Consider the following 24,609-nt stretch of genomic DNA (forward strand, 5'->3'; position numbering starts at 1 on the left):
AATATAAAATCTATTAAATATGTATATTTACTTTGTTATTATGTATGTCATTACTTTGTTATTATGTATGTCATTACTTTGTTATTATGTGTGTCATTACTTTGTTATTATGTATGTCATTTGCTTAAATTGTTATCTCATGTCACTGAACTTATCTTTCTTCAAAATGTTATGGCGTCCGTTGTATTTCTTTTATCGTGATGAACTGGATTGTTATCTCAAAACTATAAAATTGAAAACAGGCAGAGAGAAAACCAGTGATTACCATGCATGTTGCAAAGATCTGGGCTGTGTTTCTGTGCTTTGGGTGCGTTGTCAGCTCTTCACCCCTGACTGATGAGGTAGTTTCAGGTTTTTGTTTTTATATTTTTTTTATTAATTTAAAAAACTGCCTATCCAACTCCAGAAACTTTCCCACCACCACAACGTTACAGCAGTGTGGTTGCTTTGTCAGTATTTTCACCGAATGTGCTTCGATGAACCTACTGCACTTTATCCTACTAACCGTAAAACCCTCGCTTACAGCAGAATTTCACCCCTTCACTGTAGATGTTTTCAAATGCCTGAAATGTTTCTAATCTAGTTCTTTTCTTTAAACCTTTTTTTTTTTTTTTTGTATTCCCGTCCGGCTACTTTTTTCTCCAATTGAACCAAATTTAAATGTAATGTGAACACAGATATTGCTGCACAACTCCTTGCTTATGATACCACCTATAAATCTGACTTCTGACCACAGTAATTCCTTTTCAGGGGCAATATACCTTGTTTGGGGTAAAGGTAAAAAAAACTAAGCCACATTATTATTTTATTATTCCTATTTGAAAAAGTCGTTAATTGATAATTTTGGCTAACATATATAGCAGATTATTATTATATTGTTAAATCATTATATTATTATATTGCTACAGATTGTTGCTAATATTATAATATTATTATATTGCTAGATTATTATATTATTACATTATTATATTGTCAGATTATTATAAAAATAGGGAATCCATTTATTTATATTTTTTTACGATACTGATAGCGAAGGCGCTCAATTCTTTTTACGGAAAAGTATTGTCTTCTTAATTGAAAAATTCCAGTTCCTCTAGAATTATAAACTACAAACTTTCTTGAACACAAAATGAATTCAGTTAATTATTTCAATATTTTCATCCATTTCTTTACAACAGAAATCTACTTAATATTCGATTTGTTCTTTTCTTAGTTAGTCCGTACATTACACTTTAAAAAATTGTTTGAATAGCCAAATTGATTTTGTTTTGCTAATATATATACAACACATTTTTTGTTGTTGTTGTATTTTGTTGTGTTATTTTTCGATATTTAAGAATCACGTTTGTGAATTTTTTTTACTGATTAATTGTGTTTATTTTTCTTTTTTCTGTCTACAATTACGAATCATGTTGCTAAAGAATTCCGTTCGAAAAATACTCAGTACAATAAATAATAAATAAATAAAATACTTGTTTGACGTAACCGCTTGAACTGAAGCACACCTTGTTCTCCGCAAGTAATAATAATAATAATAATAATAATAATAATAATAATAATGATAATAATAACAACAACAATAATAATACACCAGGAAGGAAGCAATGTGGAGAAAACGGAATATTGGAAATGTAACTGACAGGGAGAGCCTAAACAAGAAACATGAAGAACTGAACCAACAAATAAAAGCAAAAGAAGCGGGATTAAGACGATATAGATATAAATCTGAACAATGCAAACAAAACAAAACATTTGAAACTAATAAAAGTAAATTCGACGAAAATGTGAACGGAGGAAAAACAAAAACAAAACAACCAAATCCGACAGAAACAAAACTATACTGGAGAAAAATATGGGAAGAGCGAAGAGATCACAATAGAAATGCCGAATGGCTGAAAGACATGAAAGAAGAGTTGCAACAAATAGAAGAAGGAACAGCGAATGAAATCAACAAGGAAAACCTAAAGAAAACCATAGGAAAAATGGCAAACTGTATAGCATCAGGGCACGACGGGATACATGCATACTGATTCAAAAAATTCACAACCTTACACGAAAGGCTCGCCCAAAACCTGAGAAGATGTATGCAGGAAGCAAGCGTACCAGACTTGATGACAAAAGGTAGAACCACACTGCTACAGAAAGACACGGAGAAAGGAACCGTCCCTAGAAACTATAGGCGAATCACGTGCTTACCAACTATGTGGAAGATACTGACAGCGCAACTGAAGGAACAAATCTACAACTCCCTGAATAACCGTGGACCCATCCCCGAGGAGCAGAGAGGATGCCAAAAAGGAAAAATAGGAATACATGACCTGCTATATATAGATCAAAAGATCTTAAAGGAGGTACAAAGGAGGAGAAAGAATTAAGCCATGGCATTGATCGACTACAAAAAAGCGTACGACAGGATCCCCCAAGCATGGATTATGGAATGCCTAAAAATGCATAAAATACCAAGCGGGATCACCAACGTGATAGAAAATGCAATGAAAACATGGAGACTGGAATTGACAGCTGATGACAACACATAACAGAAATTAACATACAAAGAGGCATCTTCCAAGGAGACTCACTATCACCACTGCTGTTCATCATAGCCATGATGCCCTTGAACAGTATTCTGAGAAAGTGCCAAGCCGGATACAAGTTCTCGAATACAGAGGAAAAATTGAACCACCTGATGTACATGGACGATCTGAAGCTTTTTGCAAGGACTGAAAAGGAGCTAGATACGCTAATCACCACTACCAGAATCTTCAGTCAAGATATACAAATGGAATTTGAAATGGAAAAGTGCGCACAACTAGTTATAAGAAAGGGAAAACTGGAAACGACAGAAGGCATGGAACTACCCAACCAAACAGAAATGAGGGCACTAGGGGAACAAGACGACTATAAATACTTGGGAATTCTGGAAGCGGACACCATCAGAGCAACAGAAATAAAAGAGAAAATTAGAAACCTCAGGAGAACAAGAAAACTCCTGTATACCTCAGGAGACTGGAAACGAATTTATATAGCAGAAACCTAATATAAGGTATAAATACATGGGCAGTATCACTAGTAAGATACTCTGGACCGTTTATAGGGTGGACAAAAGAAGAACTGAGACAACTCGATCAGAAAACCAGGAAACTCATGACCATGCATAGTGCACTACATCCAAAGGACAATATTGACAGATATTACGTGAAAAGGAAAGACGGCGGGAGAGGACTGGTCTGTATAGAAGACTGTGTGAAGGACACGAAAAAAGACAAGAAAAATACATAATGCAAAACACTGAAAGGATAATTATGGTAGCGAGAGACACTGAAAAAAAAAACAACAAAACAAAAAACAGATAGACAAACGACAAAACGAGAAAAGAGAAATGGGAAGAGAAACAACTCCAGGGATGATTCATAAGAATGACAAAAGATGAGAATAACGAAGAAACCTGGACATGGATGCGAAAAGGACATATAAACCGAATAAGTGAATCTCTAATAACTGGAGCACAAGATAACTCGATAAGAATCAACAATATCAAAGCAGGGATCGATAAAACACAAGAAAACAGCAAATGCAGACTCTGTGGACAAAGAGACGAAACAATAAATCATATAGTAAGTGAATGCAGCAAACTTGTCCAAAAGGATTACAAAGACAGGCATGACCAAGTTGGGAGGGTGGTGTACTGGAAATTGTGCAAACGACTGCATTTTGAGCGTACAGACAAATGGTACAAGCATAAACCCGCAACAACACTCGAAAACGAGAACCACAAAATGCTATGGAACATGGACATAGAGACGGACAAACACACCCAAGCAAGCAGACCAGATGTAATAATTAACAAGAAAGAAAATCCTGTCAAATCGTAGACCTTGCATCCAAGCTGACCACAGGGTGAGTATGAAAGAAAAGGAGAAACGAAGCAAATACACAGAGGTAGCCAGAGAGTGAAAAGGGATTTGGATGATGAAGAAAATCAAAATAGTACCGATAATAGTAGGAGCACTAGGAACAATTCCGAAAAACTTCGAAAAAAGAATGTCAGAAATTGGAATCAGAGGAATAACTGCAAAAGTACAACGACTAACGATAATGAAAACGACTGAAATATTAAGGAAAACCCTTGAATGCGGAGAATAATACAAAACAATATAACGAATAAGCATTACAGGCAATGAAGAACACCGAAGTTGCACATCTACAAGTTCTACACCCCCATCATGCAATCCCCCATTGTTTTATCACCGTTCCCCCTAATAAAAAAGTGATACCAAAGGGCCGAGAAGGGTCAATAAGGACTGAAAGACCGAGGAGCGAGCGCCAACCAGACCTCGGCTGGACAAGCGCAAAAAGAACTGGGACCTCGGGGAGGCTGAGTGCCACTCAAATTCCAGTATAAATCAATGGCCACTACCAGCGAGAAATCAATGGTAAGCGGCTGTTGTGATGATGCAAATTCATTTGCAAATGCTATCGAAGGAGGTGGAGAGCGCTGGATGTCTGGAGAGACTTGTTGTCACTCAGCTTCCAAAGAACAGCACACGTTTCCAATCAGATCGTTTGTTGACTTGTGTGAAAGCTCCAGGTGAGCCAATAATAAATACAATTCTTAAAATTAAAAAGCGTTAAAAACTTGGCCGGTACTTTCTCCTTGCCTTCTCAAAGCATACATTGTTACTAAATCTCAATAAAAGACGATATAACTAAAAATACAAATTAGATAGACGTTTTTTTCCAACAATATTTCTGATGATGCTCAAGTAATATGTGATCATTTCACGTTAGATTTATTTAAGAAAGTAATCCCACCCCAATTCTAAAATCTAAAATGTCAGAAATCTTTTCTGACATAATAGATAATCGTACACACACACACAAAAAAAACTAGAGAAAAAAATGTTCCGCAGAAATGAAAAAAAAAAAAAAAAAAAGAGCCATTTTTTAAATTTTTTGAGATGAAGATTAATTATTCGTATTGTTTGGATTCTTCGGATTACTGTTCTCGTTTTGAGTGTCATTTTCACAACGTCTCGATCGATATAACCTCCGACCTTTTTCAGGGGTATCTTCTCACACTCAAGCATCTTTCTATCGAACTTTATGATCTGCACATAATTTTGTACGGAACCGTTTACTTAATTCACGGTTATAGCATGCTGTTGTTCTGTCAGCCATGACTGGGTAGATGTCCTAACCAATTCACAATTTTATTTTGAGTGTCGCCTACACTGAGAATTGAACTTTCAACCTCATGAAGAGTGTAATGTATAACTAAATTTTACCAAGTACTCTATCCACTAGGTCACGTGTCCTTGGGTTCGACAGAAAGCTTCCCGAGTTCAACAACCTAAAGAAGGTCTAAGGTTACATCGATCTAGACATTATGAAATAACACTTAATATATGAAGAATCCAAATTATGGGATTAAGCACTACGTTTTGAAATTAGTTGTATAGCTTTTTTTTTTTTTTTTTTTTTTTTTTTTTTTAGAAACATACTTTTACATAATTTATTTTTAAGTTAAAACTGTTGCTCGTACTCTAAAAGAAATTGCCTAATAAAAATTTATTCATATATTTTATTTATACATTGCAGTCAGAAAACGTACCTGGTAAGTACATTTAATTCTTCTTTACAAAATAGTTTTTTTTACTAGCAAGACCCGTGGAAATTCCACGGAATGAAAAATATATAGAATCAACAAATATTTTAATAAAGCTGAAAAGAAAACTATTGCGAGTGATGGAAAAATTAATAACACGCAGCAAATATGAGTTTATTAACATTTCTATGAAAATAATACCCATTGTATTTACATATAGAAATGACCTAAACGAGATAAATCAATAAATACTAATAGACAGAAAGTAATATTGTGCTACATAGTTCAATACGAATAATAAACTCGCATTGTAAGAGACAATCTTTATAATGCTCCTTCAGTCCAGCATCTCTTGGCATACAATGTTCTTATTTTTTTTTAATTCAATTTTCACCCCAAGCAAGGCACAGCGCCACTTTGAAGCAGGGGGCTACTATCAGGGACTTAATTAGCAGGGTCATTATGAAGGGAGATGATTAGAAAGATGTTTTAACATTACACTTGAACTTCTGCATATCAGTACAGTTGGGAAAGCAGAATCCCGGAAGGGAGTTCCAAAGACCCGCAGTTCTGGGGAAGAAACTATTGGAGTAAAAGGCTTTCTTGCACCTAGGGATCTCTACTGTAAAGGGATGAGACTTAGTAGCTTGTCGAGTTTGTCGGGGGTAGTTACATCGGGGAGGTACAAGTGTTTGCAGTTCGTCACAACATTCACCATTAAAGTATTTGTAAAACAGGCAGAGGGATGCAACATCTCGTCGATGGGACAGAGGCTGAAGCCTAGATGACAGTTCAGGACCTATCAGGTTGGCGACTCTCTTTTGAACCCTGTCCAGGAGCGAGAGACAAGCAGCAGATGCACCAGCCCAGATATGACAACAGTACTCCGAATGTTTGCCCTGTTTTTTTTTTTTAATGTTTGCCCTGTTTTGTTTGTTTCTTTTTTTTTTTTTTTTTTTTAGTGTTCCTTTTTATGTAACGTATTGAGGTTTTCTTCGGTGAAAAGCACCTGCACGTCGAAATTACTACGAGTTTCTTTTCTCCCACCATTACATCAATGGTCATATATTATTATAAGATATCCGAAATAAGGCAACATCAAAGGGAAATTACTTCTATATTTTATGCAGTGTTACCAAATTGGCATTTTTGAAGCCAAATTCTGCGAATTTGGCCTTTTGTTTCTTTTTTTTTTTTAAGCAGTTTGGCTTTCAAAAATTTTATTTGGTTTTTTTCAAAAACGTAACGTACGGAATAATAAAGGAAGGTAAACAGCAGAATATTATATAGATTTCTAATGAGAATATTGAAATAATTACGCGAATGTATTTTATGTTCATGAAACTTTGTACTTATAACCCCTTCCCCTTTCGATGTTTGGTTTCTTTATTAAATTTACAAATATATTCATATAAATCAGTATATATTTTTTATTGGCGATAATGTTCTTCATATACCTAATTTCCACTTTGCAAATTGAGCTTTTTATATCTTGATAATTTTTCAATTAAATAATACTGCAATATTTCTTAAGCCCTTCAAATATTCTTGACATTCCTATCTATGATGTCGGAAATAGTGATTTCGACATTTCATTAAGAAGACAATATTTTTATGTAAAAAAAAAAATTGAGCACCTTCGGTTATCAGTATTGTAAAAAAGATAAATAAATGAATAGGTCTATCCTCTATAATATAAATCTCACTTGTCTGTTTAAATGTATGTATGTATATGCATGTATGTATGTATGTTTTAAATCAGAGAACCATAAAGCGGAAGACCAGTACCCGCATTAAGCTGGTTTGCAGTTTAATTTGTTGCTGGCTATCTTCCTCTTGCTTGTTGCTGGATCTCAACATTTTGAACCGAGAGAGAGACTTAGCTGTTGTACAAAGCTAAGACTCTGTAACATCATATTTGTATAGATACTCCCTTTGACATTTGAGCTCATGGATTTTAAATGTCTGAGGGAGTGGCACTCGTCTGACAAGACGTTGCAATCATCATGTATGTATGTATGCATGTATGGAAATGCGACACTTGTGAACGAGTGCTTTTTTTCAAAAGCTGGATACGTCAACCACATTAAGTCGCACAAAACTCCTGTTCACGTCAACTTTGAACCTGTGAGTACGAAGCAAACGATCTGCTTAACATGCAGCAAAGTTTGCAAGTCTACTGCTTGTTTGAGGAGCCATGTAATTGTTCATTCAACCTCCAGAGGAAGTCAACTCGATGGAAATTGCTCAATTTGTATGTCACATCTATTCAAGATATATATATATATATATACAATATATATACACACATAAATGTGTGTTTGTGTGTGTGCATGTTAGTTAAAACAGACACACACATATATGCACATATATATATATACACACACACATATATGTCTGTGTGTATGTGTGCGTGCATGTATGTGTGTGTTTGTGTGTGTTAGCTGGACGTCAGGCGTTGCCCGATACTACAATACGCTTAAACATATTTTCATTCATGAAGATTATGTATGTATTATTATAGAATAAGTCTTCTATTGCTTATTATATATTACGAGGGATAATTTGCCTGGTGAACGAATTCACAAAAATAAATAAATAAATAAATTAATTAATTAATTTAAAAAATAATAATGATAATATTGTTCATCAAATTCCGTCTGTGTTTATTTACAATATCACGTTAGCTGATATTTAGGTATGACGATGAATGCCCTGGAGAAGTCACTTCTGATTAATGTTTAGTTTTAAAATATGCAAACGAGGAAATGATTTGCGGCGATTGTAAAAGGTACGTCTTCTTTTATCGTAAATTGAACTCATTAATAAGAGAAACTTAAAATAAAATGGTGAGATACATCCGGTTTGAAGAGGGAATCATTCGATCTTTAGTCGAATGCTCCACCACTGAGCTATATATCCAAATACCAACAAAGCTGCTTTTTACGAAGAAATGATTTGCTAAGATTTTATTATCTCCTTTACCCTGTGTAACTTAAAATATTCCACTGTAAAAATTCTTTCATGTTATCTATAAGTGAGAAAAGACATTTTAAGATCGGATTTTTTTTTTCGATTTTCGATAATTATCGGTTGAATTTCTGTACAAAACATATCTAAGAACACTGCCAGACATATAAATTAGCTTTGTGTGAGATTTGCAAAAGATAGGCTAAACCATTTCGGAACTTATGAGGAAGGAACTCTCTCACACACACGCACACACAAAAAGTGACTTTTATATAAGAGTGGAAGGATATGCATTCATACAGGCACTGACACATACATTCATATAGATGTAGACGGATGTGCTTGAGTAGAGGAGTGTCTAGCCTTTATTCGTCTATCTTTTCTCACCTCAATGTATGATTATTCATAACCAAGTTGCTGGTATGTCCGGTGTATGTAAAGTCCGTGAGTGGTATGGAACTTTGATTAATTTCGAGAGAAAGGGACCTCTCTTTTTCAAAAGTGGCGGAAAAGATATATGTATTCATATAGATGTCCGCATGGATACACGCAGATAAAAATGCATGCACATATATACTAACACTCAAGCGCAAAAAAAAAGTTCTATCTCGGAAGTAAGGAGGAAAAGGAAGTGGGCTAACTGCAAATTCCGGAAGTGGGCTATAATTAAAAGAATATTATAGAGAGATAGAATAAAGGGTATAAATTATTAAGATAAAGAGAATCAAAGGGGCAAAGTGTCAATAGGGGCTAAAAAATTTGGCATATTTAAATTTTCTTTTATTACGGTAGTTGGAAATTGAGTTTTTTTTTTTTTTCAAGAATTAATAGTGTTGATGCTTATATTTTGAAAGCTGGTTTATGGCAAGAACAATGAAACCGCATATCTATAAGTTCTCAAAGCCAACCCTACCTCTATTGCCACATCATTGCCCCCCTCCAAAAAAAAAAAGATCGAGACCAAATAACCAAGTAGAGTCAAGCAGGAAGGAAAGACCGATGAACTGACCAGACCTCAGCCAAATAAGAGCGAAGAGAACTGGGACCTTGGGGAGGCTTATTGCCACTCAAATTCTAGTGAAGACAAATGGCCGCTGCCAACGTGAAATCAATGGCAAGCAGCTGTTGCGATAATGCAAATTTATTTGCAAATGGGATCGAAAGAGGTGGAGATTACTGGAAAATCTGGAGAGACTTGTCACTCAGCTTCCAGGGAACACCACAGGCTGTATCCAATGAGATCTTTTATGAGCTGTGTGATAGCTCCTTGTGACCCGATAATAATGATGGTGAGCAGAAGAAGAACAACAACAAGAACAAGAAGAAGATCAAATAACTATTATGTATCGGTCTATTACTGTTGATTATTTCTTGCAATTGCAGTTTCATTATAATAAAAAATTACTTTTCCCATTCGAACTCAAAAATAAAAAGTACTTATTTAGTAGAAACGTAAACTCGTTTGAACATTTCTATCGACATTTTGATACAAATTATTGATCTTTAAACAGGTAAAAGAGTTTACCATTGTATATTTATTGTTCAGCTATTTCTAGGCGTGAAGATATTCAAATGTCTGCACCTCCAGGCTGAATTCTAGTGAGGCCAGACGATAAATTATATAATCATAAAATTTCATTTTTTTTCTAAAATTATGTCTAAATTCTTTCATTACAGGATTTGATCCACGCTACCCAGAAGAAGTACCAGGTACGTTCTATAAGCGATCGATAACTTAATTGATTTAAAAATCAACTCAAATTTCAAATCTGAAGAGAAAATCTGATTATGTGCTTAGGCTATCAGATCAGGTTGTCTGAAGATACCGGTTACTTGACCCGAAATGCACCAAGCATTGATTATATATATATATATATATATATATATATATATATATATATATATATATATATACATATACATATATATATATATATATATATAGATATATATATATATATATATATATAGATATATATATATATATAAGTTATGAAAATGCATATGACAATTAAGCTACACAGAATATTCCGCGTTTCGTGAGAATTCGCCAAGCGTATGCCGAATTCTCACGAGAATTAAACGCGGGATATTCTGCGTAGCTTGATTGCCATATATATTTTCGTAACTTACTAACTAGCTCGACCTATGTATTGAGAACTGTTGAAGTACATACTGAACATTTACGCATATATATATATATATATATATATATTTTTTTATATATATATATATATATATATATATATAAGAAAAATATTTAAAAAGAAGCATTATAAAAATTCCTACGTTAATTTATCACCGTTTCGATGACGTAAACTGTCGTCGAAACGTAGGCAGAATCGCATACGTATTTTCTCATAAAAACACTACGTAGGTATCGAGCCCTAAAAAGATATTGTTTTTTTTTTAGTTGAATACATTTTAACTGCCCCCCCCCCAAGTGAGACCGATAAATGCTGATAAATAAATAAAGGAGAAAGGAAAGACCGAGGAGTGAGCGCTGACCATTTTTCATTTATACATGGTCTTTCTCTCTCTCTTCCTGTTTCTCTCTCTCTCTCACACACACACACACACACACACACACACACAGTTTGGCATATCTAATAACTTCTTTGTGTTTTCAGGTCTCTTTGAAGGTGATATCGAATTGAGTCGCACTCGTTTCGTAAGTATTTTCATATTAATTACATCTTTCAACATAGTTTATTATAACTGCAATGTGATTTATTTATCCAATATGTATCTTTTGACATCTCATTTCGCTTCCCTGGCGGCTGCAACATGGTCATCTTAAAAACTAATTGTCGCTAAGCACTATTCATATACCGTCATCAATTTTTACTAATTCTATTCAATATTTTCAATCTACTCATAATATTAATTATGATTTGAACACAAATCTATCCATATCATTAACCTTTATCCTCGAGGAGCTTTTATCCTTTATAAGCGGAGAATCATAATTAAAAATATACTCGTACGTTTATCAATAATCGCATTTACAATTATAATGAAAAAGAGATCAATTATACCTATTATATTTGGTATTTTCCCGTTTCAAGAGACAGTGGTCATTCTCTGAAAGGATGTAAGTATAATTAAGATTTGATGGTGAAGCTAGGTTTACGTAATCCCCAAATGCACTTCTAGTCTTCAATTGTTTAAGCTCAATGAAATGGGGATACACATGGTTAGTGTGAGCAATGTATTTTAATGGTGGATGTTCCGATGAACTACAAGCTCTTGTACGCACCCCCCCCCCCCGAAGTAAATACCCTCGGTAAACTCGACAAGCAGTAAAATCTCACCCCTAACCCTAACACTAACCCTAACCCATACACTAACCCTAACACTAACCCTAACCCCTAAACAGTAGAGATCCTTAGATAAAAAAGCATATTACTCTAATAGTTTATTCCCCAGAACTCCTAGACTTTGGATATCCTTTCGGGTTCCTGCTTCCCCAACTGTACCTATATGCAGAAGTTCAAGTGTAATGTGAACAGACATCTTGCTGCTCAACTCGCTGCAACTTATATCCTTGATAGTAGCCCCCTCTACATCAAAGTTGCGCTGTATCTTGTTTGGTATGAATGCGTAATTAAAACATACATAAATATGTGTTCTTAGGCTAGAAACATCAATGTACAACACTCCTTTCTTTCTGTTCATATGAATAGAGTTCAGCAACTAATATATTGCAATTGATTTTGATTTTATATTTCGGCATGGTTAAATTTCATTCCGCGATTGAAGAAATTGCTTTTTTCTATTCAGCTTTCACAACATTTCAGTCCCACCCATCACCACTAAAAAAAATCTAAACGACAGCTACCCAAAAACAAAACGAAAATACATCCAAGTTCGATGTGTTGATTCGATAATTCGTCCATGCATTATCAAACAATGTTATTCGGATAAAATGTACGGATTAATTCACGATTGTAAAGATTTTTTTGTTGTCTTTTTTTATAAACAGAGTAGGAGTGTGGTTGGAGATTTGAAAAAAAGATGGCCCATGAGAAAAATTCCAGTTCACATTCATTCATATTTTGGTAAGCATTATATTAAACAGATATTATATTATTATTAGTAGTAGTAGTAGTAGTAGTAGTAGCAGTATTAGTAGTAGTAGTAGTAGTAGTAGTAGTAGAAGAATATGCTTTGAGGGGGATTAGGTACATGACTCTTAGACAGTGGTTCTAGAAGTGTAAGCCATGTTTAGTTTCAGAACAGTTTCCGACGGTTCGTTGTTCTACACAAGTCCTGAGAGGTGACTGGTTTGCAGTAGACAGAACAGTTTTCGACGGTTCGTTGTTCTACACAAGTCCTGAGAGGTGACTGGTTTGCAGTAGACAGAACAGTTTTCGACGGTTCGTTGTTCTACACAAGTCCTGAGAGGTGACTGGTTTGCAGTAGACAGAACAGTTTTCGACGGTTCGTTGTTCTACACAAGTCCTGAGAGGTGACTGGTTTGCAGTAGACAGAACAGTTTCCGACGGTTCCTTGTTCTAAAGTCCTGAGAGGTGACTGGTTTGCAGTAGACAGAACAGTTTACGATAGTTCCTTGTTCTAAAGTCCTGAGAGGTGACTGGTTTGCAGTAGACAGAACAGTTTCCGACGGTTCCTTGTTCTAAAGTCCTGAGAGGTGACTGGTTTGCAGTAGACAGAACAGTTTCCGATGGTTCGTTGTTCCACACAAGTCCTGAGAGGTGACTAGTTTGCAGTAGACAGAACTCGGGTTGGAATCCACGGAGCAAGAGATTCTTCCGTGCTGAGACGAAAAAACATACGCGAAATTGCTACAGAAAGGTTTAATATTTATGGAGCAATTCTGGTTTCTGATTGGTTGGTAGCAGAACGTGAATTAATTTGATTCGTCAGTTCCTAGCAGCATCGTTTATAAATAGAATCTCCCGACTATGCGGAATCATACCCCTTTATGTTGCAAAAATATTGTAACACCCCCCTATTTTTTATAATGGGGGAAGTCCCTAATGTTCATTCTGCTTAAAAATAAATATATATTTTTATATTAAATTATACATAACAAAATTAGAAATTATTTTGATTTTATAATTTTAGCATGTAAATAGACGCCATCTTAAATTGTGTTTAAATGTCAAAGAGGGGTTTTCCATGATAGCTAGATCATAAATAGATGCAGGAGATGAGAAGCGAGAGGAAAGTAGTCCAAGGTGTAATTCGCAACATTGTGATAAAGAACATATCTATCACAGAACTTAATAGGCTTCTGTACGCAGCGTCATATGTTATTGCGGATCGTCTTGGCTTAATGCAGAAGAAAAAAGAGAGGGAGAAGGACAGAAAGCAATATTGGTAGAGGCGGCCTGAGTAAAGTATTAAGATACTGCCAGAATTGCACAGATAAGAAAGAGAGTTAAACTATGACAAAAAGCCAAGGACGAGCCTGAAAGGAAGTATTGTCTGACGGAGAGAGAGGTGATGGCGCTTTTAGCAATGATCAAAAAGGAGATGCGTGCTGGTGGTGTGAAAATTGTAAATTTTGTTAGGAAAAATATTGCTTTCCTGTTCCGGAACAAACAGCCTCAGCTGTATAAGGAACTGAGTGGTACAAAGAAGGCTGGAAATAACAGTGCTCCAAATAAGGATTTTCGTGTGTGGGATTTGGCCTATCGAAAAGCGACGCAAAGGGGATGAGAGATGGCAACGCAACGTTCGCAGATGGAGAATATCGTGATTACCCTAGACGACGTGAAGGTTGGCATTCGAAGGATGGCGAACTGGAAAAAGAGAAACATGATGTTAGCGGCGTTAAAAGTAAGAAGCAACTTCACCCATTGCGCCACCTGCTTCAAGTTCGAGTGTGACACCTCGTGGCCCCACCGACAAGTCGACAACCCCACTTGTGTGTCGTTGATTTCTTCTCCATTCCCTGTTCTTATGGTCGTGTCGTTGTGTTTTACGTATTGGCGACCGTCGATTACGGCGCATGGGCTCATAATTATGAAGCAGGGCACAAAAATAGAAAACACAGACTCTGGCGCTTCTCATATATGTCGGTTTAACTCTGGGTTTATGTGGCACCATAGGCCTTTTACACACTAAATCCCACGTCTAAAACGTTATAGAACGAATACTACACTTCCACCTTACATTCATTAACTATTATCCTCGAGTGGCCTTCGGACCTTGATAACTCCCAAGTAAAACCAAAAACAAAAAAACACATTTATTTTACTTGCTGGGCTTAACTATAGCATGACAAAAGGAGTACAAGACACCTTTTCATCGATTGCACCACTTGCTCCCCGTCAAAGGGGAGCGAGTCAGAATCACCTGGATTATCAATGATCCCGCTTCAAGGGAGTCAGTTAAATATCATTTAGATTCCTTTTAATTATTATTCAAAACATTTAAGCAATCGAACCATTTATCGATTGAGCTTTTTATTGCAGGCGAAGATGTCGTAAATACTATCGTTGAAGCCCTCAGAGAAATTGAAGAAAACGTTCGCGTCGATGGTAAAGACTGCATCACTTTTTTCAACCAAACAGATGAAGACATCTATATTTATTTTTCCAAAGGTGTTGGGTAAGTTTGTGACCACTTTTGCATAAAACTGTTTCCATGAAAAATATATTGCATATAATTGGAAAATTATTATAACATCTTTTGTGTGTAGCATCGCTTCAACTCGGCGCTATGACCATAACGACTAAAGAAATAAGAGTAATTCAGATATTCGTTAAACATGACCAGGATTTTCTCAGACCTGAACCGAAGCCTAAAATTGCCGTATTTACTATATATATACACATATATATATATATATATATATATATATATATATATATATATATATATACAGCAAAAATGGTAATTAGTAAAACCTTGAAGAGAGTGCTCAATACTATTGCAGAGCAAATATGAGTTTTATGTTTTTATTACCGTTTTATCTGTTTAGTTACGCATGTTTCGGTTGCTGGACTATATCTACGATCCAGCAGCCTCGTCAGACCTTGCAGAAATGGCTATTATTATTTGGAAGAACAGAAATGGCTATTATTATTTGGAAGAACAGAAATAGCTATTATTATTTGGAAGAACGATTTTGCTGGATCGTAGATATCGTGTGGCAACCGAAACATGTGTAACTAAACATATAAAACGGTAACAAAAAAATAAAACGTATACACATATATATGTGTGTGTGTATATGTGTATAAAGAATGTGTGTATGTCTATAAAGAATATGTGTGTGTGTGTGTGTGTGTGTGTGTGTGTGTGTGTGTGTGTGTGTGTGTGTGTGTGTAAAGAATGGCACTTCCAGCAGGATGGAGCACTTCCCCACTATCATCATGTTGTAAGATCATATCTTGATACTCACCTGCTAAACAGATAGTTAGGACGAAGAGGAAGTATCGAGTACTGTACACGTTAACCGGATTTGACCTCCTCTCCATGGATTGGAGGAGGCGGCGGGGGGGCATGTTAAACACAGGGTTCACACGACAAAACAAGCCACAATAAATGAGTTGAAAGCAACCATTGAAAGTAGATATGTCAACATATCAATTGAACTGATTAGGGACGTTTTCGATTAAATTACTGAACGTTGTCAGCTGTTAATGGACCACAATGGCTAATTATTTAAACTCTTTCGATAATTAACTGGTTTCTATATTTGTTCACAGTATTTTGATGTATAAAACTTTACTTTCTTTTTATAAATGTTGGTTTTATGGTCGTTTAAAGAGTGCATATATTTTTGTTGGGACAATATATATATATATATATATATATATATATATGTTACAATAAGAATTGTAAGAATAGACTATATGATGTTAAATTGAATTTTAAAAAATTCTTAATGCTGCAATATTTTAGTTATCAATTTATTATATTTTTTTACTCGAATAACTTGTCCTTTTCTTTTCCAGTTTTAACAGCTAGTCCTTTATTTTCCATGTTTTAGCTTAATCATATTACTTCTCATGTTGACATTTTTCTATTGTAATCCATGATTTTTCTATGCTTCCAATAATTTCACGTGTTTTTTGTTGAATTTCAGTCTTATTTTTTGCTCTCATAAACATAACATACACATATGCAATAACAATGTACGGCACTGGTCTGCTTCAATAAAATCCCCCTAATTATCTCCCTTGTCATTCTTTCATTCTGTCTATTTCACTTGTTACTTCTTTTTTTCGCGACAGCAGTGAATGATTGGCAACACTAGTCGCTGAAGCGACATGGTTGCCATGGAAACTAGTCATTAAAAACGTCGCTAACCCCCTTACGTTTTTTACGATTTTGAACATCAGTAAATTCATCATAACTTTTGTTTTACTGAGCGAATATTGAATATTGTTTTTTCACAATATAGCTGAGAATGTGATCTATAAACTGTAATAATTGTGTTAAATTTGATTAAAAAATGAGTGGTGAAGCGTTAAAGCAGTTGTAAATGACTAAAACTTCCACTTATCCATGTATTCAAGCTCCCGTGTTTGAATTATATATATATATATATATATATATATATATATATATATATATATATATATATATATCGGGGGAATATCACTTAAACTAATGAACGGGTCATAAAAAAATTATGTGATTTATATTCTGAGTAACATAGGCACATTGTGTTTTGTAAACTTTACATTTGGGGGGGGGGCAGGGAGAGTTACATCAAGATATAATCTTACTAAATAGTTGGTTTTCCAATTTTGCTCAAAATCCATGACATGATCTGGATTCAATGTGTGTAAGTTGTGAATGGTCTTAAAACAAATTGAAATTAGTTTGTCTTCCTCGAATCGTGTGTCGTTACTATGACCCTAAATTTATGCCAATCTGAAATAGTTTTATTTTTAAGTACGAGGTTGTGCCTATATTATGTCCCTAACGCCTAATAAAATACCCAAAGAAACTTTAATGCCTATTTAGAAAAAAATCATAGAAAGCGGGAGCCTTGACCCAAAAGGTTCGAGTCTCCCGCTTTATATGAAACTAAATCTAACTAAATATATCTCACGTTCCCTAATGTTACTCCTAACAGCTGTGGTCTAAAATTCATAATAATCGATTATTTAGCTGAAGGATGATTATTATACATAGAAATATATAAACATATTAAACATTTTTATCTATTAAATGGGTAAAAGTTAAAGCCTGTTGATTTAGAACAAGTGTTCTATGCTAAATTGACGGTGGTATATGGTTAAATCTGTGCTCATTTTTGTATTAAAGACTAATCCCCTCCTCGCAAAAACACTCGTCTTGCTGCAACCACTATCAACAATTTTTGCCACTCTTTATATATGCTTAAATCTAAACTCAGATTCCATGAACAAAGCTTTTTTCATAAAACAGCCCGCCTGTGGTACTCTGTTCCACTGGCCAGTTTTCCGGCTGACTACAATATGGTCGTCTTCAAATCCAATGTAAACAAGTTTTTACTGAGCTGTCTTCTTTAATAATCAAATTATGTGTATAATTTGATTATTTAAGGGGACGGCTTCACAAAATTATTACTAAACTAGTTATAACTAAGCTGTCCCGTTGACCATTGTACACCTATTCACCTTTATTCTCACGTGGCCTCCGGGTTGGCCTTTTTTAGTGGTTACCCTTCTTGTAAAAAAAAAACATAGAGGTATCAAACATTTTATACATTTTCTGTGTTTTAGATGTCGGAGTCGGATTGGATTCACAGGAGACCGTCAAGGAGTCAAATTGGGTTATGGATGCCGCACCAAAGGAATCATAATACATGAAGTTTTGCATAGTCTTGGATTCTATCACGAACAAAGTCGACCTGACCGAGACAAGTATGTTAAGGTTATGTTGGATAATGTTAGTGAAAGTGAGTATTGGGTAAACTGTGACGTTTTTTTTAATTTAATTCTCCATGTATTAAAAAGAGTAAGTGTTATATCGTGGGAGGCGTTAGGATCAATATAACATAATATATATATATATGTGTGTGTGTGTGTGTGTGTGTGTGTGTGTGTAAAAATGTATGTCTGTCGTTTCTCTATAGTAGTTAAGGAAGACTATTATACAGAAAGGCATTACTTTACATATTCACACTTTTTAATATATACATATGCACATAACCTTATGAACAGTACATAGGGCCCGCGCAAAGCCGGGCGGAACTGCTAGTATAACATAAAATATCTTACCGCAGGGCTCCAGCCTTCTCGTGGGTATGTTTGCAGCTCATGATGAAAGAATAGAACAATTATGAACAAATTAGAAAATCACTCGCTGTTACATAACGATATACGTTTATTACAGAGACACACATACACGTAAGGACAATTCAAACATAGTACATGAAAGGTTAGAAGTCCAAGCATGAAAACTGGAACAACAATTTTGAAAGTTACTGTGTTTTCCCTGCACTGTCTACTTCCGGATGTTGATCTCGCGAGAAATCGTGAGAATTTAAAGTTTAGGAGTGCGGGCAATGGGAGGGGGCAACTTTGCCCACAAAGTAAAGAGTTACTCCTCTTTGCATTATACTTTTTGTATCGTCCTAACAGTAAGAAAAATCTATATGGTGCACGTACCCGTGACGAAGCGAAAGTATTATAGTCCAAAAATAACGTAAGTTGAGGAAATAATTTTATTTTTATAAAGAAAGTCACATATTATAAATAGGGTTATGACAACTGAATCTTCTTTTCATTGTTTTGATTCTCGAGTATATATCCGACACGGACACAATTAATCAACCGGAACCACATAACTCTATATAAAAGCATATAAGATATCAATGGATACACACTCGAAAGTGAGAACAATAAAAAGAATATGCTGTTGTCCTGGTCCTAGTTATGAGTATCGGAGGAGTGACTGTCTCGCTCGCCATTGTGAAAGAAAATCACGACAAGAAAAGATGATAAGAATTAATAGAAGATAATAATTTTTTAATTTTTTTAATTACATTTTCACCTCGAACAAGGCACATTGCCACTTTGGTGTAGGGGGCTACTATCAGGAGTAACATCTACTGGGATTCTATGTGCGTATTTGGGTAGCAAGATGTCTGTTCACGTTACACTTGAACTACTGCACGTTAGTACAGTTGGGGAAGCAGGGACCTGGAATGGAATTCCAAAGTCTAGCGGTTCTGGGGAAGAAATTACTGCAGTAGAATACTGTGTGGGGGTGAGATTTAGCTGCCTGTCGGGTTTGTCGAGGGTGTTTACTTCGTGAGGGCATAAGTGCTTGCAGTTCGTCAGAGTATTCTCCATTAAAATACTTGTAGAACAGAGGGAGGGATGCAACATTTCGTCGATGGGACAGAGGCTGAAGCTTAGATGCCAGTTCAGGGCCTATCAGATTGGTGACTTTCTTTTGAACCTTGTCAAGCGAGATACTAGTAGCAGATGCACCAGCCCAAATATGATAGCAATACTCCATACATGGGCGAATGGTGGCCTTATAGAGGTACATGATACTTTCGGGTGTTAGTAATTTTCTAGCACGGTAGAGAGAGCCCACCTTCTTTGCAGCGGCCCTGGCAATGCTTTCAATGTAATTGTTCCAACTCATGTTCCCTGTGAACATTAGGCCAAGCAGTTTGAAAGATGTACTCTCATATAAAGTGTCGTTGGCCATTGCTATTGGTGGTAGAGAAGGTTTCTTGTAATTATTGAAAGAAACTAGTTTAGTCTTGGTGGCATTGAACGTGACCATCCATTTTTGTCCCCATTCCACTACAGATTGGATGGCATCCTCTAGTGTTTCTGCTATTTCTTTAGATATGTTTTCATTCGTTTTCCTGTTGTGCCTGTTATAGAGTGTGGTGTCATCAGCATATATACCCATCTCAGAGGCAATTTTGTCGGGGAGGTCATTTATGTATATTAGGAACAACAGAGGTCCAAGGATAGACCCTTGGGACACTCCCGCATTTATATCATATTGTTTAGATGTACGACCGTCGTAGACAACCTGGATTTTTCTCTTATCTAAGAAGGATTTAATTATGTTTAGTATTCTACCAATGATACCATATGATCTAATTTTCCTGAGGAGACCCTCATGCCATACCCTGTCAAAAGCCTTAGATATATCTAGAGCTTTGTCCAGTGAGTGGTATATACGTTCAGAGATTACAGTTAGGATGTCTGCTGTGGAACGGGTTTGTCTAAATCAATATTGTTGGTCAGTCAGAAGTTTAGGATCTGTAGGGTGATGGACTAGAGCATGGTTAATTAAGGTCTCAAATATTTTTGAAAAAAGTGGGAGGAGGCTAATGGGGCGATAATTTAATGGGTCAGTTCTTTCGCCAGTATTCTTGAATACTGGTACCACAGAAGCAGTTTTCCAACAACCCGAAAAGCAAGATTCATTAAGGCATTTGTTGTAGAGATGGAGAGAACTTGAGCTACTTTAGCTGAGCACTTTTTTAATAGCGCAGCTGGGATGAGATCTGGTCCACATGCTTTTGAAGTGTCAATGGTTTTTATGATAGCATGCACCTGAGCAGGGGTGATTTTCAGATCGTCTAACGCGGCGTCTGTCCGCATAGGAAAGTCAGGTAGGGGGTGATTTTAAGGGTCCAGTGTGGAGTTTGAGGCAAACCGACTGCAAGCATGTTAGCCTTCTCGGTTGCTGAGCAAACAGCCTCGTGATTGTTGGTTAGTGGGGGGAATTGTTGATTTCCCATTATTTACTACGCTGTTGTATATTTTCCAGAAGTCTCGAGTTCCAAATTTCTGTTCTTCGATGCGTTTTTTAGTGGTTTCAGCAAATTCACTTTTAGCTGTCGCTATTTCTTTCTTAACGTTACTTCTAACTTCTATGTACTTCTGTCTGTTTGAACTGGACTTATATCGGTTAAATCTGAGGTATGCTTGCAGTTGCGCAAATCGAAGTAAACCATTGATGAGAGTGGGGCTTGTTATAAAATTTTCGCATGGAGACATGTGCTTCAATTGCAGTTTTGAACCATTCAGTGGTCTCATTTGCGCACTATTCAGCAGAAAGAGAAAAATATTTTCCCGTGGGGCATCTCGTATAAGATCTCTGATGGCTTCCCAGTCAGCCTTTTTATAATATCTCGTTGTTTTGAGCACTGGCTCTTCAGTTTGGGCTCTAGAGTTTAGGACAGTTTCAACCATTATCACTGCATGATCAGCGTTCCCAAGTGGGCTGTTGGCATTCGTTATACAATCATCGGGAACTATGGTCAAAAACAGATCTAGAAATGATGGTTTTTGTTCTTGCTGATCAGGGAAATGGGTTGGGAATGTAACCATTTGTGATAGGGAGTGAGATATAGAGAAGCTATGTGTTGTGCTGCCTGCTGTGTCTGTGTAAGTAGAGAATCCCAACCAGTTTTTGTGGTGGACATTAAAGTCACCAAATACATGTACTTGTGCGCTAGTGTCGAGGGAGGGTGCTTTGTCTATGCTGTCAGAGACTTCGTTTATTATTGTGCCGTCCTGGGTCGAGGGAGAGCGGTAGAGAAAATAAAAGTAGCTAAGGTTGTGTTGCATGTTTAATCTAAAGCACATAAAGGTTTGATCGTCCGATTCTAGGTTTATTTCTCTAGTCAAGGGAAGGGTATTACGAATGTAAACACCAAGTCCGTGCATATATCTGTCAGAGTCCTTACGGCAGAGTGGAAGATATCCAGTCATGTTAAAGTAGTTAGAGGGGATGGAGGAGTGTAGGTTAGTCTCACTTAGTGCTAAGATATCCGGGGTATTTGTTAGGAGAAATGCTTCAACTTCAGCTAGATTAGTTCTAAGCCCACGGATGTTTGTGAATGCAGGCCCCAAGGGAGGAAGCGTTGGATTTATTTGACCCTAAACCTGGTTTAAGCTTATTTTTAGATTGCACTGTCATCATATTTTTTAAAGAGTTTCAGTTTAAGTAAGGGGGAGCTGAACAGGAAGTCATGCAGAGTATTACACATGCAATACACGTAGACTATCAGCTGACCTTTCTTCAACTAGGATTGTGGCCTCAGGAAAGTCCACCGGGGATGAGTGCAGGGTCCCTTTCCATGCACGACATGGCACTACAAACATCCCGATATTATACAATTGTTGATGGAACAGCCGCTCCAAGCGCTACCAAAGAGTTAGGGAACCTATACTACCAGTCGAAAACAGCAGCCAGGAACTATCAATCCGGTACCTTCAACCCATCAGAAGAAAGTCAACCCAATCTAAATGCACAGGCATATGTGGTACTCAAGATAATTCAAACCTTAAGATATTTCTATAGTAATGCCTACGATTTCTCATTAATCTCCTAAAATGATTTTCTTTATATAAATAAAACTACTTGATCAATTTACGCTATTTTTTTAATTATATTTTCGTTACATCACCTGTACGTGCATTATGAAGATTTTTAAAAATGTTTGTTTTTATATAGGGAGATTTCTTGACAAGAACATATTTTTTATAATTACCTCACTTTTTTAAGAACTCTCCTCTCCTGATGACAATATACACTCAATAAATACAAATTAACGTTCAATTGGATTTCATTTATGAATATATTACCTAATTTCTAAATATTTTGGAGTAAATAAAAATAAATAAATACAAACAATACGACAAAACAGAAGAATAGCCGATTCAAAGTGCAAAGCAAAACATGTCCGGTCAGATTTGCTTTCGGATATTAAAGAAACCTGTTTTAAGCCGCTTACACCTTTGGTTTGTTAAGTCTAATATATAAAAGGTTATATGTCTGTCCGTCTGTCTGTCTCCGTATTTTCAAGCTGTATCTCCATCGAAACTAAAAGTCGCAGAGCGGCGCTAGGGGGCCCCAATATGATTGAATTCTTACGCACCGTTCTTTCATGGGTCTTTACCCGTTTAAAATAGTTTTTAAAATGTATTTTCATGGGTCTTTAACCGGTTAAAATAGTTTTTAAAATGTATTTTCATGGGTCTTTAACCGGTTAAAATAGTTTTAAGAGGTCAAAAAATCGTCAAATTAAAAAAAAAAATCGTTATATATTTTGTACATTAATCTTTGTTTATTTTAATTTTAATTTTTAATCAGTTGATACGTGGGTCACGTCTATATAGTGGTAACGTCACCAGCTTTGAATGCAACAGGTTTCTTGACAAACCTTTGAAGAGAAATACCAAAGACACTCGATGATAAAAATATGTTGACGATAACGCGGTTCATATTCTGACAACAACATTAATTATTAGTTAATAGGCAGAACCAGAAACGAATACATCTGCAACTATAGAATATTTTCTTCATTTTCTTATTATGAAATTTTTCATTTAAATTTTTTTCATTCGTTTTACTTTCTTCTCTTTCAGAGGACAAAGGAAACTTTGTGAAACTTCTGCCGCCGGTGATCAACACGCAAGGACTTCCGTACGATTACAACTCGATAATGCATTACGATGATTCAAGTTTTGCTATCGACCGATCAAAACCGACAATCGTGCCACTGAAAAAAGGGGTCAATATTGGTCAGCGTATTGGCATGAGTCAGTTGGACATTGTACAGTTACAGAGATTCTATGGTTGTCCTGAAAGGAAGTTGGTGCCAGATATAGGTAAGTCAGTTCGTATGGGACAATCACGTTGATATATAGGTCCTCATAATATGTCCGTTAGTTAAGCTTCGGTAGCGATGTCGGATCAACATCTCAGGAAGAGATCAGAGTACAGCTGTGAACCAGACAGCTTAATCCCGCCGTCGGCAAACATAGGAATCCTTCCTTCTGAGGCAATCCCTCCCGGTTCAGAAGCATCCTAGATCCAGTCAATCGTTTGAGAACGGGAATGGGATGATCCAAAATTGGTATAGACTACATCGAATTACAAAACTGACACAACCAAATGCGAATATTGAGTAGATGGCCATGTGATGCAACTGTACTGACTGCCCTTACTACCCAACCGATGTTATTCGAAAAATCTTGAAGAGCACAATCAGAATGAAGAGGACTGCAGAAAAACATGGAGAACTTTTGTATGATCATATTCTTCAAAAACACGCAAAGAAAGAAAGAATTTAG

The 24,609-nt window shown here is 36.0% G+C and overlaps 1 protein-coding gene across 1 annotated transcript in view; it reads left to right on the forward strand.

The window, feature by feature from the left end:
* The first annotated feature begins 251 nt into the window (after window positions 1-251).
* The window catches only part of LOC145254573 (seminal metalloprotease 1-like), a 35,637-nt gene continuing 11,279 nt past the window's right edge, over window positions 252-24,609 (forward strand). Inside the window, exons 1-8 of the mRNA XM_080113182.1 lie at window positions 252-341; window positions 5,599-5,614; window positions 10,253-10,285; window positions 11,206-11,246; window positions 12,561-12,636; window positions 15,022-15,157; window positions 18,271-18,446; window positions 23,902-24,144. Of these exons, the coding sequence (XP_079969308.1) occupies window positions 267-341; window positions 5,599-5,614; window positions 10,253-10,285; window positions 11,206-11,246; window positions 12,561-12,636; window positions 15,022-15,157; window positions 18,271-18,446; window positions 23,902-24,144 (796 nt within the window). The 5' untranslated portion in view covers window positions 252-266. The remainder of the gene's footprint in view (window positions 342-5,598; window positions 5,615-10,252; window positions 10,286-11,205; window positions 11,247-12,560; window positions 12,637-15,021; window positions 15,158-18,270; window positions 18,447-23,901; window positions 24,145-24,609) is intronic.

The sequence above is a fragment of the Euprymna scolopes genome, chromosome 30, assembly GCF_053919585.1.
Source record: "Euprymna scolopes isolate OS-2025 chromosome 30, ASM5391958v1, whole genome shotgun sequence".
NCBI lineage: Eukaryota > Metazoa > Mollusca > Cephalopoda > Sepiida > Sepiolidae > Euprymna > Euprymna scolopes.